Here is a 20200-nt window from a genome sequence, read left to right as displayed (position 1 = left end):
TCTCGATTTATGATCAATACGTAATTAACATAATATGGGTTCCAGCGATGCTCAGCTCCGCACTGAATGTGTCCCATGCGTACCTCGGTCAGTGATTTCAAGGGAAGCATCGCCTAAATTTATCATCCGCAGTCTGGGCTGAGGTAGAAGCGCACAGGATGTCCCATGACCCACCTAAAAGTGGAGTTCTTCTAGGAATTAACAAAGAAAATACCTATGTAAAAAGTAACGGCAATTGGCACAGGGCACTATAGCCGTTGGTCTATAAGTCAAAAGGATTGGCTTACCCTTCAATATGTTGTGTCCCAGCTGCGAGGACCCGGGCTCAAAGGAGACAGGCAAACACTTTCTGTGCGAGTATCCAACCCCCTCAAGGATGAGGCTAAAGACTCTCAGCAAACTGGCACAACTCGCTAATTGCTTGTCACCAGGCTGATAATCCACTTAAGCCAACCGACCAATGAAAATGAAAATATCTCGTTTGTGTTTAATTAAATTTTTCTCAACTATATTTAATGTCTTCCATGGGTTTGCAACTTACAGCTAATTACTTCAAATCATTGTCTTCCATTCACTAAACTAAATATTAAACTATGCTTAACAAAAATTTAAAAACTAAAAACAGGCACAATAGATATCTAAACACAAATTTGTACATTGGCGCATCATAATAAATAATTTACATATACAAAAAAAAATAATACTAACAAGTTCCGCGTGAGGTAATACTCGTTACAGTCATTGGTTAATTACGTCGTTCAGTGTGTCTCTGTGGCAGCTGACTAGCTTTTCGTTAGCAATCGAAGCCTACTATTTTACTTGTTTGCTTCAGACTTTCAGACCTCGTCCTGCCAAAGCGAGATGTAGTCAAGCAGATCCTCTTCATCGCCTGAGCTGCAGCCCATTGCCTCTTCATTGTATTGCTGCTCATATTTCATTTGCATAGGCAAGGAAAATTGTTGCATCGCCGCCAAAGCTGTTTGCGATGAGTCGTGCTGGTGGTGCTGGCTGTAAAGCGTAGAAGCGTCGGAGTTATTGCAGTCACTGGTGCTGGCGCTGGAGCTAACCGACCCGGCTGGTGATATCAGTGCTGTATACTGATTGAAATATTGCTGTTGCAGTTGCAGCTGTGGCTGTTGATATTTGAGGCTTATGAATTGTTGTTGTTGCTGTTGTTGCTGCAAAGTGTCTTCATAGCTGTGGATTTGGAAGTGTTGTTGCACTTTATCAGCGTATACCATGGCATGCATGCCTTTCTTCGGTGGCGTTGGTGGTGGCGAATTGGTCGCGCTGGTTGCCATATTCGGCCAGCTGCTGAGTTCGACTGGCGCTTGCGCAATGGCACGCTTCCCATCAACTTCGTCAATAACGCGCTTCAATCGGCGTATATATTCCAGAGCCATGCGCAGCGTGTCCACTTTGGAGAGTTTCTTGTGTGCGCCCGGACCAATGCCACGGCGGCCGTTGCTCAAGTCGGCAACAATTGCGGGCGGTAAGTGTTGCCGCAAATGCGTGAAGCCGTTGTTTACTTGTTTGACGCGGTTACGTTCACGTGCGTTGCGTCGCACCACGGCCGGATTGTTGGAGTCGAGTGTGGTGCCGCCGTAAAACTTCTCGCCGCTTGGCGTTTTGCTCACCGCTGGCTGTAAACCGATTGGCGCAGGTGCGATGGCACGCGGCTGCTGGTAAGTGCTGAGCGTTCGATGCTGCATCTGTTGTCTTTGGTAGGGATGATGATGATGGCTGTTGCTGGTGATGCTGCCGAGTGCCATGTTTGCTTGCCTTGTATGCGTCTTTGCGATTTTTGTTAATCTTTGTACTTTGATTTCAGACTGTTGTCCTTACTCCGCAGCGCTTGGTGGCTGAATGATGCCCTTCCTGCCGTTGCTGCGCTATTTGTACCATTTGCCTCGTACACCTTAGTCGTCGCTGTGCCAAGTTAATGCACAGGAATTCTTTGATTCTTACCTGCATCACACGGCACCGCAGGAATCTGCGAACAAAGAGTAAGCTACTCATTGGTTGTGGTTATGCTTACCTGTATTGCTGGTGGTGAGAGCTGCAACAGCATCCAAAGCAGTGCTCAGCGCTCGTGAAACGATCCTTCACTTTGAGGGTTTGCAGCTGGTTGGAAGTGTAAATTATCGAGCGGTCGAATGATCTCTCTTCTCTCTCTTTTCGCTTTTACACTCTTTTATTTTGTCGTCATCTCTTACTTTAGCACCACTGGCTGCCGCGCTTCCCCTATTTTCATATACCTCTTCAGTGGGAACAGTTTCGAGGCGATTTTTTTTTATTATTCTCGTCAGCATTGTGGAGTTCTCGCTCTCCATTGTTTGACTACTACTTCGATTCGGACGCTGATTACGTTGTTAAATGCATTAACTACCTTTGGCATACGCTTTTGTTTCATTCAAGCGTGAGTTGAGTTGAGTATTTTTTCCATATGAGTGTATTCACAAGGTGCTATTGAGTATCGCGTGCTAAACTGGATTCCCATCAATCGAGTGTTTCTTTTTCAAAAAATTCATAGGAAGTAAGTTTCTCAGATTCTTTTTAATATTTTTTTTTATTTAAAGCTGTCTGCAATTTCAACCGAACCATTTTCGCTAACCAAACGCAGATTAAGTTATTCCTGATGGATGATCACAAAAACGCAGAGTGCCAAAATATTTCAAATTGGCCAATGTAACCGACAATGAATTCTGTTGGAGGAAGCACAAAGTTTTACTAAAAGCTTACAAAAGAAATATGCGAAAAGCTAAGAAACGGCCCAGGAGAGACCTATTTACCCGGCAGTCTGCAAACTTGTCGGTTTGACCTCATTCCTCTTGAAAAAAAAATTTCGACATTCACACCAGAGACACACTGGCGTCGGCTGTTGGGCCCAATAATGGTCTTCATACCCCACCCGGCACTGTGCATCGTGGAAACGCTCAGTCTGCCGCCCAACGACCTATTTGCGGAGACCGTTGCTGCTAAAGCTGCAAGAAGATTGAGGGCCATATGAGAGCTCAAGTGCCGAACCTTCGAGAATAGCTGAATGAAAAACAAATAGCTCACATAGAGTTAAAAGGGAATGAGAGCCAGTCAATCAGGTGGCTAATAAAATTGTCTGTTTATTGGAGTAGCCTTCGGTAGAAGTCTTTGCTATTATAGCAGCAATTAAAGCAGTTACCGCAGCGGTTGGTAGGCTGGTCAAAAGTATGTAAAATGCTCACATCAGAGCACTATTAGTTTGACTACAGAGGCGGACGCGTGCAGAAACTGTTGAAGACAGGAACAAGGGAAATTTTGGAGCTGAAGTCCTGTATTATTAAAAAACAATAAGTTAGAAGTAATCTCAATCAAATGTAGAGTTGAAATCACTACCAAAATTTTGCATTGCGCTCCACCATTAGGCTAAAAACCTCGAGTTTTTCCTTCAACCTGGCGTATGAACACTTTGAGATCTTTGAAAACTTCGGCTTCTTATCTGAATCGATGAAAACCTAGATTGGCTTCGAACTCATCAACCTCTGCATAAATTTCTCTAAGGGGTACATGGAAGAGTGGCAGACCGAAGTTAGACGGCAGAGTTGAAAGAGGTAGGTTCTTTCAGGGACAATAACTCACCGTAAAGCTAATGTTTACGCTGACGAATTTCTGCAGCGGGGGCTACACACCAGAGTACTATCAATGATAAGGTGAAACATCGACTCCGGCAAAAAGGGTTCTTAGTTCACTTATGGTACGATTGGAACTGTTCGCGGAATGTCTGACTTCTCTCTAGATCGCATCGGATTACTTCCAAATCAAACTTATTTGGGTCCCAGGACATAGTGACATTTCAGGCAACGGCATGGCTGTCGAATTGGCTAGGCAGGGTATCCTCGAGGCCATCGGGTAATCTTTCTTGACGAGAACAATGTCCACGTATAAGGGCCCGAGATTGCCGAAAACTTTGACATGCGCACTTATCAAATTTATCTTGCCGATAGTCTAAGCATCAATTATGGGTTCTTACAAGTGTTCTGAGTGGGCATTGTCAAGTAGGAGCCTTTGCGATACGACTCAGTATCCTCGTGGACCCTGTGTTGACACAGCTAGTTGGACGATGATGAGTCGGAATCATATCAGCATTTCATTCTCAGCTTTTTCTGCATGCTGGGGATCAGCCGGTCTATGCCGTCCAGCAGTAGAATTCTGACAATAGCTACGCCAAAGTTTTGTGGCTAAAATGCTCTACAACATGAAAAGCAGTGGGGCCTAAAAGTATACACCGTGGAATGGTAACACTTGCAAAGTGTAATTAGCCACATCTGGCAGTGTGGCGGGAATGTAACTAGATGTTGCGTGTTGATAGGGGCGCCTGCTATTCTTTTGGAGATTTTTGGCGATCAAAATTAGCGATAGCAAATGTTGGAATCCGGCTCCAGAATATCCTAACCTAACCTAATAAAAAGAAGGAAAAAGGCAAAGGCATGAAACAATTTTATTTCATTTAGTAAGAAGCTACATAATTTTCAGCACTAACTTCTATGACTGTGTGGAGCCATACTTTAGTTAATAGCCGCATTGAATCACAACATAGTAAACAACCCATCTAATCCAATTAGATTCAAAAGAGTTGGGCAATTATTACAGACCTTGTGCGCACATAGGTATAATTAACTGAGGTGTTGGTGAGGTGATCCTGCGCAACAAAAACATTTCGATCTAAAGAATTATGAACACACTGGCTCACAGTGATCATGAACTGGTTTTAGACCAAGCGCTCTGCGATTAGAATGCCACAATTTTGATGAGTTTCATAGCTGACTTGCCGCCGCCACATATGCTAATTAAAGTATAATAAATTACACCAATTACAAGCTAGAACATTTGATTTGTGCCTGTGAATAATGTTGCAACATAAATTTGTTGGTTAATTCTTTGTTGAAAGTGTTGAAGTTGATGTTGTGCATAGTTCTGTTTTTCTCATTGAGTTGCGGGGTAACTAGTCAGGATTTCCTTTCATGCGGCAAGAAGAGAAATATAGCTGAAGTGAGTATCACAAATACGAGTAGGCAATCTGTTGGTTGCTTAAGGAGTTTTCGTATTTTTATTATTTAATATCACTTCATAGGTACTTTAGACCAAAACAGATAGTCAATTGCACTGATAAGATTACTGCTTAAACAATTAATTGCTTTGAATTCGTGTAATACCATTAAAGCCACTCAACTATTATTAGAAAAAAAACGCTGGCACATATTGTATTTAATCAGTTTTAATTACGCCAAGCACCACATTTGGCCAATGCCGTCACAATAATAGCATACACAACTACCTTCAGGCTGCCGATGGCACGATCAGCGGGATTACAGCCCTCAGTGTTGCACTGTTTGCACGAGCGATCGTGGGCTGCAGCGAAGTATGAATTTACAGTGTAACCACAACTCTGGAAATTACTAAAAATGCAACCCTTATGCATCATTTCGTTGGTTGCTAAATGAGTGATAAAGAACAGTTTAAAATTAATAGTAAAAAAGTCATTCAAAGCAACAAATGCAAACTTACGCGTCTTCAGCCAATCGCGCATACACTCGAAGCTATTGCTGGTAACATTTGGCACGCCCGTATAGTATAACTTTAGATAATCTCTGGTCTGGTTGGCCAATGTTTGGTTGCATTCCAGTTTGCTGGGCTTCTTACAATCCTTGGAAGTTGTGCAAGTAAAGCATTTTATAGAAGTTGCTACAACAATGGAGAAATGCAAATCGGTATATTTAATTGAAAAAAATCATCAAAAAAAAAAGAAGAGACACTTAAATTATTGGGTCAAAAATAATGGTAAAAACCTTACCAAACGAAATGCAACAAACGCCAATGATTGCTAGTGTGATTATAATTTTAGCGGCGCTCATTTTCGTAACGTAGTTGATCACAGATGCACTAACCAATTTACTATGAAATATCGCGAATTTCAAGTAGCTCGCTAACCCCTTTGACGCCAAGATAAAGATAATACCATGCGTTATCTAAGCAAATAGCGGCGGCAATAGATTAGATGCTAATAGCTAAAAGTCGGGCGTTCCCAAACCATTTTGAAAACGAATGCTCTAGAATTAGTCATAGATTAAATAGCCACATATTAAAAATATGTAAAAATACTCCCGCCAGTGGGCAGCAATCTAAGATTCTTCCTAACTCCTAAGCATTTCTGCAGTATAGATGTGCCGCAGAAAGGCTCGGGACCATGCATGCGTATCTTGACTCCACGTTTTTCGATAGAGTCAGCCCTTTCATTGCCTTCAAATTCTTCATGTCCAGGGGCCCATCCCAGCGTCTCAATATGGTGGCCTCCTAGGCGGTTCTAAAGAGTTTTGCAACTGCCTTTATGTCTTTATAAATGAGTCTAAGGCCTTTAATTCCGCCTGACTATCTGATAAACTATTTATTCTGGCCCTGTCTTCCCTTCAACGAAGACATTCTCGAACACAGATTTCGACTGCGAAGACTTCCGCCTGGAATATAGTTGGGTCTGGAATCTGGATCAAAGTACGTCTGCCCCAGTAATCCCGTCGTTAATCTTCCATCCGTCAGTATACCATACTTGAGACCCTTTTTCTGTCATAGATATTAACACTTAACAGCAGTCCCTTTCAGGAATAGAATAAAGGATATTTTCGGTAGCAAGATATCTGTGAGCTTCATGACGGGTTTATCCAGAAATGGCTTCAGAACCTTCAACTGACCCCAAGACTACCACTTTTCATGCTGCTTACATTGGGAATCCGCTCCAGCAGGCCTCACTTTTGATCTGAATTGACGGAGGTGGAATGCCTTTAATCACACGAAGGGCATCCGTTGGACAGGTGCGCATAGCTCTTGTGATGGCTTTGCACACTAAGCGCTGTAGCTTTCTCAAGGTGACATTCGCATTTACTTGCTTTGGTTTGGTCACCGGGCCAGTGCCGCGTATGTAATAGGTTTAACCATGAAGTCTGCGGCACTTGATACTACGCCTTTTCTGAACTCAACTCAATTTATGTCCTTGCCAAGGTGGTGGGTCTAGTCAAGTTGAATTTAGTAAATGGTGGTGAGGTGGCGAGGAGTGTGTTTTCGGCCTATCTAAAAAAGGCATAGGGATGCATACAAATGCAAATACAAAAATCATATGGCTATAGTGAGAAGAGAGCAGAAATATAACATTTTAAAACTATTTTGCACGTTGGGTGAAACCCGCAGGTATAGGCTAGTATAGAAAAAAAATTGTTTCATATAAGTTCTTATCATTTAAGCACAATACATGCGATATATGTGGAGCTACTTAAGTTAACATACTACCATTTTAATGGAGCACATCAACTTCATTAATTAGTTATCTTTATGGCGCAATAAAATTTCGCATTAATAAAAGTCCACTCATTTTTATCAGTACTAGGGGAAGCACCACGAAAAACCCCAAGCAAGAGCTGGTATTTTACTAACTAAAATAGAAATATGGGACATTAAGAGACAAGATTTTTAGTCCAGATTATTTTCAACTTTAAGAGAATTTTTTCGAGTTTTCTCCAAAACGTATGGCTAGGTTAGTTCAAAAGAACCCAATGCTTAAAAAAATTAACAAAGAATTTTACGAAAAATAATGAAACTGAAATCATTAAAACAAGATGTGATTTACATGTTACCTTTTATAAGGTCAATTTTTGTTTATTTAAGAATAATTTAAATGGTTTATGTTATTTATTTATTTTAAAATAATGGAAACCCCGTTTTTTCGGGAAATTTACAGTTTATTTTTAATCTGGCAACACTGGCTGTTACTATCATCAAATAGTGGGAATAAGCTTAAGTCCAGTAATTAAAGCTATCGCGCCTCATTTATTGATAAAATAACACCGTGCGACAAAAACAAAAAAATTTCAAATCACACGAAACAATTGTCAAAGTTACGAAACTATGGGCCGAAAATAGTAAAACTACGTTTTTAGTTTTTCACTCTGACGTCAGGAATTTTTTCAAAGGCCTTTAAAATTTTAATGATGTGATTAATTCAAAAAAAATTATTTAAAAAAATCAGTGCAATGTAGAATAAAAATATGACTGCCAAATGAGAGAGAAAATTCTGTATAATTAAAAACAATAAAGTTTTTAGGTTTACAAGGGCGGTAGTGAAATGCACCTTTAATCAATTTTATTATTTTAAGTTAAAAAGTTTGCAGGACGAAATTCGATGATTAGGATTGTGTGAATATTATTCCTCAAGCAATAATTTTTTCAAAAATAAATATTGCAAATTTTCAAGGATATTTAAGGACAAAATTTGTAACGGACATTTTCCATACCCATTCCTCCTTTTGCACCAAAAAATTTATTCTGCTATAATTCTACAGAATTTTTTATTTTATATGATACCATTATTGTTATCCAACATTGCACTTAATTTTTTTTTAATACTTTTTTGAAATAATCGTATTTTTTTTAATTGCAAAATCCTTTTAAAAAAATCCTGACATCCGAGAGAAAAACTAAGTACGCAGTTTTACTATAATTGACCCATATTTTCGGGAATATATTCATTTTTTTATGTGTAAAATTTACTGTCGCATGGTGTAATATTATTAAATGTCCGCGCCTTTGTACATAAACCTATAAATAATTCCACGGATTTTTGAGCTGAGAAATTTTTTAGTATAAAAGACGTTACAGCTTGAAGAAGAGGCATACCTGAGTAAGATTTTTCTTTTAAAATAGGCCCAAATTATTTTAGGTTTCGTTCTGAATTCAGTCACTCAAATTTGCCTAAATCTTTTGTTGTGTTGCTTTGAATGCGTACATACATGCCTAAACAACTACTCGCACAGTCACTTCGAATTAGAATCAATTTGTGGGCATACATTTTTTTAAGAGAAATATGAATCATGACAAGGTGTTAGCCTATAATTATTGCCCACCGCAGTTAAATCTATTGCAAGCAGCGCTATAATTATTCGAGGTGTTAGTGAGGTGATCTTGTAAAGCGAAAACATTATTATTTTTAACATACAAACACACACGAATCCACAGTGGTCGCGAACTGGTTTAGGCCAATTGCTCAGCGATTAAAATGCCATTCGTGTGTGAGGAGCGTGTGCATCGCGCATTTCAGACTTTCCTTGCCGGTATATGCTAATTAAAATATTATAAATTACAACAATTACAAGTTAGAGCATTTGATTTGTGCCTATGAATTATTGTTGAGCATAAAAGGGGGTTATCGAATAATTCACAGCGGAAAGCGTTGAAATTGAATGCAGGTAAGCACTGCCGCAAGCAAAATAAAATGTTTTTCCACTCCTTCCTCTCTGGTACTTCTGTTTAGAACTTAACATAACATAATTTTGACATTAAGCTGCTCTGGTAACACCATCTTTTATAAATTTGCCATGTTTTATCCTATTTGAATAAAAATTATCTGATATTGTTTCTTTTAAAAAATCTACCAACTTCTACCGATTTTTGTATGTTAAATCTACCAACATTAATTTTCTCGAAGTCTGTGCACTGAGTACATATTTATCTGTGTTCGTATGGAATAGTAGCTTATTTCGAAAGGCTGGCTTTAGTATAATGCGGCATTCGCAGCATACTATTGCGAATGAGTCACTGGCGCCGAGCCATTGAAGAACTTTTGGCAAATAAACGTGCAAGAAATAGTTCCGATACTAGCAGGTCAATATTCTTATTCTTATTCAAAAAATTCCTGGTCGTTTAAAGAATAAAAGGAATGCCGCATTATACTAAAGCCAACTTCCCGACATAAGCTACTATACCATACGAACACCGATATGTATGTAATTTTCCAAGTTTTCTCAACAATTTCTGCAGCCAAGTGCATGTGGGTTAGACTGCCCACTTTTGGTTCAACTCCGTGGCACGAAGTTGTTTTTCTATGTTTTTTTTTATACCCGAGCGCACTTGTGCACAAGGGTATATTAATTTTGTTCACATAACGGTTGTTTGTAACAGCCAAAACGAATCGAGATAGATATAGACAAATGTATACATAAATGATCAGGATGAAAAAAGAAATCGATTAAGCCATGTCTGTCTGTCCGTCCGTCTGTCCGTCTGTCCGTCCGTCCGTGTACACGATAACTCGAGCAAAAATTGAGATATCTCAACGAAATTTGGTATGTACGTTTCCCTTAATCCAAGGTAGGTTGGTATTGAAAATGGGCGAAATCGGACTGTAACCACGCCCACTTCCCATATAACGGTAATTTCCAGAAATACGAAAACTGCGATATTTTAGTAACAACTGAAGATAATTCACTAAAAATTGCTATTTACAATAACTTTTAGACGAAAAATAAGAATATTATAAATTTTTGGAAAATGGGCGTAGCCACGCCCACTTATGGTTACATGTGTATATCTTGGTAACCGCTGCACCAATTTCTTCCAAACTTGGCACAGTTGGTGGGCTTGATACAGCATACTAAATGGCCGAAAATTTAAAAAATCGGACAATAACCACGCCCACTTCCCATATAACGGTAATTATCGGAAATACGAATACTGCGATATTTTAGTAACTACTGAAGATTATTCACTCAAAATTAATATTTGCAACAATTTTTAGACGAAAACTAAGAGTGTTATACATTTTTGGAAAATGGGCGTAGCCACGCCCACTTATGGTTACATGTGTATATCTCGGTAACCGCTGCACTAATTTCTTCCAAACTTGGCACAGTTGGTGGCCTTGATACAGCATACTAAATGGCCGAAACTTTTTAAAATCGGACGATAACCACGCCCACATCCCATATAACGGTAATTTAGAGAAATACAAAATCTTCGATAAATCAGTAAATATTGAAGCTAATTTATTCAAAATTGATGCTTGCAATATTTCTTTACCAAGAAATACGTTAATGGTAAAATTTTGGAAAATGGGCGTGGCACCGCCCACTTATGATCACATATATGTATATCGGTAACCGTTCTACTAATTTGTACCAAACTCGGTATTTTTATTGTGCTTGCCACACAAAAGTAAAACGTTGAAAATTATTGAAATCGGACTAAAATTACGGCCGCTTTTCATATAACGGTAAATTTCAGATATGCTTGAAACTTCAATATTTCGAAATTTAAGGACGCTAATTTACTCAAAATTGATACACCCCGGCTTACCATCTAGCGGTAGGTTTCGGAAAGGTGAAAAATCATATATTTAATACTTGCGCCGGGTATTTAATGTTCGGCTCCGCCCGAACTTAGACTTTCTTACTTGTTTTTAATTCTATTTTAAGGTTTGGTGTATAATTGCACAAAATGAATTTAATAAAATAAATGTATCGATAAATAATATACTTCCAAAGTAGATTTTTTGCATTTTATGACGATGGAAATTATTCGCAGGCAAGATTTACCTATTTCAAAGTGCCACTATGGCGTAAGCTGCAAGTTTTTATTGGCTATTATCCAATAAAAACAAATTATTTCGCTAAAGTTTGTCGTGTTTTCCTTATAAAATAAAATTTGCTGTCTTACTGAATCACCCTTCAGAAGGAGAAGTATCTACACATGTACTCCGTTCAGCTAAAGAAGTTTTAGTTGAAAAACGAGAATTTATTTTAAGACACTTTGTTTAATATTTTAGATTTGAGCAAATTTTAATGTACTAATAAATACTAATAACAACAATTATTTATTTTACAAAAAAAAAAAATAAAAAAAATATTTGGAGACCACTCAGTTGTACATAATTTTTGCCACAAATGCCAAAACAATGGCCGCAGTCAATGTGAAGATGCTGCCAGTGGCGCGATCCGCTGGATTGCGATTGCAATTGTTACCGCTGCACACTAAGCAGTGGCGAGCTGTATACGACCTTGGTGTAAAGTTGCAAATGTTCACCGTACTGTAAACGCAACCGAGATAGGTGTGATTGGTGGTGCCTGAAAAAGCGATATAATAAACGGTCAATTGAAGATTTTCGAAATAGTTTTCTAAAGTATGTACATATGTATATACCATAGTATATGTATTTATACACACCTGCTGAAATTAAATCATAGACGCAATTGTAAGTTGAACTGGTTGCATTCAGCTGTGTTAAATTCGCATTTAAGTATTGGACACCATACTTCACTGTTTGCTGGGCCAGTGAGGAGTTGCAAGTTGCGGTGGTTGTGGTGTGATTGCAGTTTTGACCCGATGAACTATCACAAATGTAGCAGCTTAAAGATGTGGCTGGAAGTAAAGAAAGAAATATTAAGGACCTTTTTAAAAAGAATTTTAAAGGCTTAAGTAGAGCGTGCGATAAGCAACCACTAAAAAGTAGACAAAAGTACAGCTTTACACAAAAACAAAAAACCAACGTTCTTCAACATTGCCTCAGTTTGCTGGGAAGGATTTTTAGGGTCGCAATCACATCTGGTATTTGGTCTAGTGCTACCTAACTACACCTTAAGTTGATCTCTTTTTTACTTTAGAAATCCAGGTTATTGAGTACGTACATATGTACATATGAACAGTAGGGAATGTTTACTGCGACCGAGCGTCTATTGTACTTACAAAGCTTATTACAACACTCTGTCATACCCTGTTCAATTTTAAAGTTTCTGTCGGCATAGAAATATATGTAAACAAATGTTTGTTGTTGCTGGTCATACTAGCTCTAAATTCATCTACCAGATGTAATGGCTCACACGTCACTGTTAAGACACGAGGAACCCAAACTAATTCCAAGTTTCCTGAAGTAGCTTCAGCTCCGCCAGCTTGCGTAACAAGGCCTCAACTGCCGTCTTAAAAAATAAGTGACCCCCGGAATTTTACTTCCGAGTAAATATCGATTAATACTTCCCCCACCCAGTAGGATAGTAAGAATGCCTGGCCGATGTTTAAGTGCTCTTTTTTGAGAAATTCAATGAATGCGGGGCCACTAAAACGTGCTGAGGAAAAACCAAGCAGGTGGTAAAAACGGTCTTACTGGTCTTTAAGATATTCTTCAGCAAGATCTATGCACGTTTGCTAATGCTCAAACCAATTTCGTGAAGGGGTCAGTAGCTTCTACTGGCAATGAATATCGTCGTACGCGCAGTTTATCCTTGATGTACGGAAACAAAAAAGAATTAGGTTCCAAACCAGGACTGTATGGCGGGTGATCTATCAATTTAATGTGTGCTTAACCCACATCTACATAGTTGCAATAAAATTAAAAATTACTAAAATTGTGTTATCTGTTCAAATTTATTGGACACTGAAATTAAAATTTACATGGAGTAGTTGACGTAAATTAGCAAATGCGAATCTATTGCATGTACAAATGTACATGTGTATAGTGTGTATGTTTATATTTTTAATGTTTTTTTTTTGTTTTTTAAACATATCTTTTTACATATATATATATTTTTAATTTTTTGTTAAAATATATTTTATTTTTATTTTTTTTTATGCTGATTCTCCTTAATGAAAAAAGGATTACATTGTGACTTTAAACAAAAAAATAAACCTTGAAGTGGTTTCAAAAAGATTACTTCCAACTAAAAAAAAAAAAATTTATTTTTTTGTTCTTTATGCAAATTTTCTTTTATCAAAGAAGACCTTGGCTTCAGTGACATTATTTTATTAATGTGGTTGTGCGATAAAATTTTAAAAAATTTCTGTTTCTTGCAGTAGATAAAAGAATATTAAATTTTTGGGATACAAAATATGAAAGTACCTTTCTAATGATACATAAAGCCTAAATCTGTAAAGTTTTCGCTGAGTTATTGATATTTTTAGGCCTTAGGGCCTTATTCTGTATCACGAACGATAGGCAAAACGAACGATTGGTCTGCAGACGACAACCTCTCTGATTGCGATTTTAAACTCTATCGGTCGTCTTCCTCTTGCTTTTCATACATTACGTTGCAATGGTCTCGGTAGCGTTTAAACAGGTTAAAATGATGCCGCCGGACTAATTTTTGAAGCATTCCTCTGCAGACGAATCGTTCGTGTTGCCTATCGTTCGTGATACAGAATAAGGCTGTAAAACCAATCTTTGAAAAAAGTTCAAAAACAGCATCAAAAATCCCATAATGATACCGTTCAAAAAAAAAATTTATATTTTTATGCAGATTTATTAAGCATAAACAGATTTGTCATCTGAGGTGATTTTTTCTAAAAACACTTTAAAATATATTTTTGATTCATAAAGAACTAAACTTTTTGGAAGTTTTTTTTAAATCGGACTAGCTCACGTAAATCTTAATATTTTTCCGAAATATTTCGCACAAGCCTTAAAATGTAATATATTTTATAGTTCCAATGAAAAACAGTACCGTTTTTTTTTTGTATGGGGTGGGACGCAGTCTAATGTATGTACATATGTACGTATATATTTCCTGTTTTTTTTCATATTCAATTTTTAACCGACTTGAAAAAAACGAGGAGGCTACATAAATTCTTCGAATTATATATATATTTTTTATGTATGTTACCGCATAACTTAGGACTACGTTAACCGATTTCTATAATTTTTTATAGGAAATGTGGTACCTCAGAGGTGGTCTCATACTAATTTGGTCTAGATCCGTTCACTGGATCATGAAGAAATTAAATTTTTATATGAAAATTGAAGTCGGTTTTGTCTTTTTTGCTTAAAAATTACTTATTTCACAATTTTGAGAAAAAGAATCCTATAAAACACACAATCACATTTTTTTCACTTACTTAATGTAACACAAAAGCACGCAACAAGAGCCAATGCGAGTAAAATTTGCACTTTATTCATTTTGCATAGAGTGTTATAAAAATTAATAAAATAAAAAGAAATCGAGCGCGAGGAACTTCTGTGGCTCACAGCTGACTGTTAACTGAGTATAAAAACGAAATGTGTCAAATATATGTATATAAAATAAACACAAATAAAAATTTTATTTCACTGGAAATAGATGACGCATACACATATTCATACGTGCATATGTACATACGTATGTACATATGTACGGGTCCAATAGGCTTTTCTTTTCTTCCGAAAAAATGTTATCAACTCATATTTAACTTCATATTACCTACTTCGCCAATACAGCAAGAAGGGGGGCAATGAGAGCATTTTTTTTGTAGAAACGATAAGGCTATGAGTCAAAAAAGCTTATTTGTAATCATATGTATTTATAGTAAGCAACAATAATGCCGCTGATTGATAGGCCTTATATATATACATATGTACATACATACTTATATTTAATTTACCCACGGAAACTTTTGCCGCACGATAAATATATCATTCTTGCATAAAGCGTGTCGCCAGAGTACCAGCGACTCGGTACGTGTCCGCTTTCCTCGTTGCTTCCTCTTCCATAAGTTATGGGCTACCGCAACAAAAGTTCCCCGGTCTAAACGCAGTACTAGGAAACATTAATTGCTTTTATCAAACCCATCGATATGTTTGCGTACCCCCATTAGTAGTTGAGATAAGGTGGGAATTAAGGGGACTGATTACACCATCAGAGTCAATAACGAATAAATACACAGTGCGACAAAAAGACAGATCTAGAAATACACCCGAAGCAAAATTTATTGCAGATTTTAGGTAAGGTCGAGAACAATATCCAAATAGGTTTCTTATAATTTCTAAATTATTGCTTTTGTTTTTGGAGCGAAACTTCTTAAGCGGCGGTTGGTTGATTGGTTGGTTGGGAGTAAATTGGCAAATTCAACGGAAATTGCACACGGAAATGGTGCAACGGAAATGGCTGAGACGGAAAAAAGTGCTTCTTGGGTGTATGCACATTAGGGCGGTCCAAAACCAGTAAAGTAGGTATTGTAATGCTCTCACCCCCTAGGATTGTTCTAAATCGAAAAAAGTATAACCCAATTTTTTTTATTTTGAAATCAAATCAAATTGGTCCCCTCCATTGCATTTTTCGGGGTTTTTGGCGGACCAATAAATTATAGTTGCGATTAAATAATGGTTAAATAAACAATTGGATATTATTATTGGGAATCTCCAGCAGATGAACATAGTTTTCCGATAGAAAAATATTGATTTTAAAAAAATCTATACCATTTCTACGCAAAGTTGTTTTTCCCCATATAAAACGCATGGAAAACTTTGGGCGTTTAGAGCGACCTCTAAATATTTTTTGATTTCAAAATAATAAAATAGGGATATAATTTTTTCGGTATAGAACATCCCTAAGGGGTGAGAGCATTACAATTCCGACTACTTTTTTTTTTTGCATGCATTTTTGGACAACCCCAATGCACATGGTACTAATTTAACACACACTTACTAATAAGAGGTTAAGAATAACACTTAGAAAAAGTCCAATACAAGAATGAAAGTAAGGGTGAGTGCGTACATATATAAAGAAAAGGATAAGGGCAAAGGTAAAAATAAAAACAAAACCAAAGATGCGTAAGGATAAAGGCATAAATTAAGGACAAGGTAAATTTAAACACTTTACTTATATGTATAAGGGCAAAGGTGAAGGGGAATTTATACATAGGTGAAGAACATCATAAAAAAACAAAGATAAATATTAAGAAAAGATGAGGTTAGGATACCGATAAATGTAAAGATGAAGATAGGGGAAGGAAGATTAAAATCAAGGTAATTGTAGAGAAAAGGATATAGATGGAGACACAGACTCAACCTGGGAACTATTTCGAAAATTTCGGTATTCTCGGGACTTCTCGATTTAATAATCGATATTTTTATTGATATTTTTATCGATTTAGTTATCGATATTTTTATAGATTTTTTATCGATACTTTTTATCGATTTTTATCGATATTTTCATCGATTTTGTCATCGATATTGTTATCCGTTTTGTTATCGATATTTTAATTGATGTTACTATCGATTTGGTGATCGGTACGAGGATACTTATAAAAGTAAAGACGAAGGCAGGGGAGAAAGATTAGAATAAAGGTATGTAGTTATAAAGATAAGGATACATACGTTACCTTAATATAGAAAGACCCTATCTAACATTTTAGTTTCTTTAAGGGGTGATGAAAAAAAACCACATAGAAAATCAAGTCATTTTGCAGCGCATTTCTTTCAATGTGTGTACTTATGAACATAAATTTCTGTTTTTTATTTTAAAATTTGCAATATTTGGCTTTAGTAGTTAAGCAAATATCTAATTAATTACATTTGGAAAATCACCGATCGTTATGGGGCAATACTAACCAACAAACCTTGAACCAAGTTACACAAATGTGATTTAATAGTCTCTGTTTAATCTAGGAAGATTCTAAAATCGTAAGCTACTTGCCATTATCCGCTCAGCGTCAGGCTGTCTGGCCAAGTGTCTGGTACATGAAAGAAAGAAGAATAGCTAAAATGGAAAATAAAACGCCTACACCACAAGTGGTCTAAAAGTCAAACACTGGCAATAAAAAGTCTTTCAACCATTGAAGTTATTCGCAGTTTTCACAAACAGTGCTGGGCATTTCCTTCTATAGATTTCGCTTTTCCTTTATACGCCACTGACCTTCGTCGCCCAAAAGGACACATGCCATGCGCTGCGCCGCGGCACGTCCCAAAAATGTCCCCGCTAAGCATTGCCATAACTAAATATTATATTACCTGTATAATGCATTGTCCTTTAAATTTCGCCTACCTTTCGTAACACATATTTTATATTTGGAAATAAACAATTTCGCTATGGTTGCAGGCCAAACGGCTGGAGTGGATGGACACTCGCGTCGTTGCAGAGTAATGGCACGCCGGCGTGCTGAGTGTCATTTAACGCTTCTTTATGCGTTTAAATGGACTTTTATGTGATCTACGAGTAATACAAAAGTGATTTTGAACTATAGAATTTCTGGCATTTTCTGTGTTAAATTTATTGGAAAGATAAAAATAAACTACCGGCTAAGGTGCTGAGCTGAGTGAACGCGTTGCTCTTTTCCATATCCGGTTGCATGGCTTATTAAAAAGAGTACAAATAACAAGCTGGATTTCCGTCTGTTCATATACATATGTAGATACATATTGTCTCCACACTAAGGCGAGAAGGAGGAATCACTTTGTTGTTTTGCCGATACGAAAATAGGCTTGTATATTTTGTAATAAATATCCTTCATTGATAAACTACATTTTTCAGATAATGCTGCAGAATAAAAATTACATGCTAAAATCTTGTGTATTTTCAGTGTAATAAGCGAATATTCATCTCTCCAGCCTTCGCAATCTGTATGGTGATTATCAATTTTAAATTTCAAACGCGGAAATGGCAGTGTTGTAAGCATATAGCTAAATAGCGCCAAATAGCAGAAATAAATTAACCTATTGCGGTGTAGTGAAGTAACTCCCACGGGCTTTATTTCCTAAAACAGAAGAAATAAAGCCCACGGGAGTTATTGCTCTTTCGAAAGGGAAATAACGCCAACCGACAAAAGGCATAAAGCCCGCGGTTTTTATTTTCTTTGCGAAAGGGCAATAGCGCCCGCGGCTTTTTTTTCTGGCTTTATTTTACTGCAACATACCAATTATAATTTTTAAGATCTGCAAGAATATATTTGCATAAAAACGGAATGATCTTTTAAACGAATCACTCAATTATTTCATAAAAATTTTTTCGACCTATAAAAAATGATGCATGTCCACCGTTGCGTCATCCAGTAGTTCTGCGTGGAATTCCCTTCTGCAGTATGTGTATACATATACGAGCGATATTTTTAGCCAATTACTGATAAGCGAATTATTGCATATTAAAGGTAAATTGTTATTAGTTCGAATTCCAAAACCTATTATATTGAGCGATTTGTTTTAATAATAAGCCCCGAAATGTGCTCTTACGGCCCGGCAATTATTTTGGATTTTAAATTCGAGCGTTTCCTGTCCGATTTTCCTTCAAATTGTTCGATAGTCAAAAAAAGTATGTCTTTAGATTGTTTTTAGGAAAGGGAAATAACGCCTACCGCCATAAGCCAATAAACCACATAGATATCGATGGTTCTCTGCAATAATGACACAATACAAAACTAAAACAAACAAAAAACCGACTTCAATTCTCGATTATCGTTGCTTTCTTATTATCCAATGGTAGGATTTAAACCAAATTAGTACAAGACGGCCTGTGAAGTAAAACCTTTCCTTTAAAAAATTATAGAAATCGGTTAACGTGGTCCAAAGTTATGCGGTAACATACATAAAAAAAAAAAACAAAAAAAAAATATTCCGACGAATTGATAACCTTCCCCTTTTTGAGAAGTCGGTTAAAAAAAATAGTCATCTCCCGTTTAGCAGCTATTTTAAAAGAGCAATATCTCAAGTAATGAGTTCACTAGTTTGTTTAACATTATTCCTGCCCTGATATGCTTATCATCTGAACTCCATAAAATTTGCAAAATTTAAAGGACATGCTTTGCATAAAACAGCTTCAGTCTGTAGCGAATCAGAAGAATAATGAGCTTTTTGGCATTTATTGGCATGAAGGCGTCGGTACATTTGTATTAATAATACTTACATACATACGAATATATGTACAAAGAAGTATGTACGTAGCTGGTAAATGAAAAATTGAATGCTTTCACTTTCGAATATTATTGCAAGTGGTAAGTGGCAAGTGGCAAATGGCAATACTGATAATTAATGAGATTCATGCAACAGCAACACAATTACCAAATGACAATTCAGAAGTGGTCGCCACCGACAATGAAAGCAATCACAAGAAAAACAAACTAAAGTTGAAATTAAAAACTCCACAAACAAATGAAGAATATGGGCACAAGGAAGAATAAAAATAAGAGGAAGAAACAAAAAAATACGCTGACCTATCATAAGAAATATGTTTTAGCCAACATGTCAACATAATTAATATTAAATTTTTGTGTCAGATAATGATAACGACTGTCGACTGGTGAACCAGTCACTTGCCACACTTGCCTCTTTATTGTTGGCTATTCCCCGCTGACTGGTGTTCATACGGTCAGTCGACATACCCCAACAACACCAACGCCGCCAACGACAACACTGCTATATTAAGTTACCGCAGCGAACATCTTCATCAGCCGGCGCAATAAAAAGCCAATATAAGCCAAAAGGAAGCAAAAAGCTAACAAAAATATCAGCAGCTACACAAATCTTACAAAGCAACAATTGCAATGGTAACAGCAACAGCTACAACGGTTCGTCCAACCGGTTGATTTCCAGCTATGTACATATACGCTTTTTTCGCCAATTTAAAATATGCTGCTGCTGCATTTAGTTGCTTTTATATAAAAGCAGAAATAATGACAA

The 20200-nt window shown here is 37.0% G+C and overlaps 3 protein-coding genes across 3 annotated transcripts; all 3 read right to left on the bottom strand.

Moving 5' to 3' along the window:
- Positions 1 to 512: 512 nt before the first annotated feature.
- Positions 513 to 2172, bottom strand: LOC118734610 (achaete-scute complex protein T5). Its single transcript, XM_036464314.1, has one exon. The coding sequence runs from the start codon at positions 1770 to 1772 to the stop codon at positions 837 to 839; it is 936 nt and encodes a 311-aa protein (XP_036320207.1). The 5' UTR covers positions 1773 to 2172; the 3' UTR covers positions 513 to 836.
- A 3079-nt stretch (positions 2173 to 5251) lies between these two features.
- On the bottom strand, positions 5252 to 5956 carry LOC118734525. The gene is made up of 3 exons (XM_036464244.1): positions 5828 to 5956; positions 5542 to 5718; positions 5252 to 5469 (listed from the first exon to the last, which is right to left on the bottom strand). The coding sequence occupies exons 1-3, from the start codon at positions 5886 to 5888 to the stop codon at positions 5252 to 5254; spliced, it is 456 nt and encodes a 151-aa protein (XP_036320137.1). The 5' UTR covers positions 5889 to 5956.
- Positions 5957 to 11680: 5724 nt separating this feature from the next.
- LOC118734609 lies at positions 11681 to 14804 on the bottom strand. Its single transcript, XM_036464313.1, has 3 exons — positions 14674 to 14804; positions 12016 to 12210; positions 11681 to 11915 (listed from the first exon to the last, which is right to left on the bottom strand). Exons 1-3 carry the CDS (start codon positions 14732 to 14734, stop codon positions 11710 to 11712), a joined length of 462 nt encoding a protein of 153 aa, XP_036320206.1. The 5' UTR covers positions 14735 to 14804; the 3' UTR covers positions 11681 to 11709.
- Positions 14805 to 20200: the final 5396 nt, after the last annotated feature.

This window comes from Rhagoletis pomonella, unplaced genomic scaffold, assembly GCF_013731165.1.
Source record: "Rhagoletis pomonella isolate Grant_MI unplaced genomic scaffold, Rhpom_1.0 Rhpom_scaffold_00002, whole genome shotgun sequence".
NCBI classification, from domain to species: Eukaryota; Metazoa; Arthropoda; class Insecta; order Diptera; family Tephritidae; genus Rhagoletis; species Rhagoletis pomonella.
This window is presented reverse-complemented; position numbering and strand designations above follow the sequence as displayed.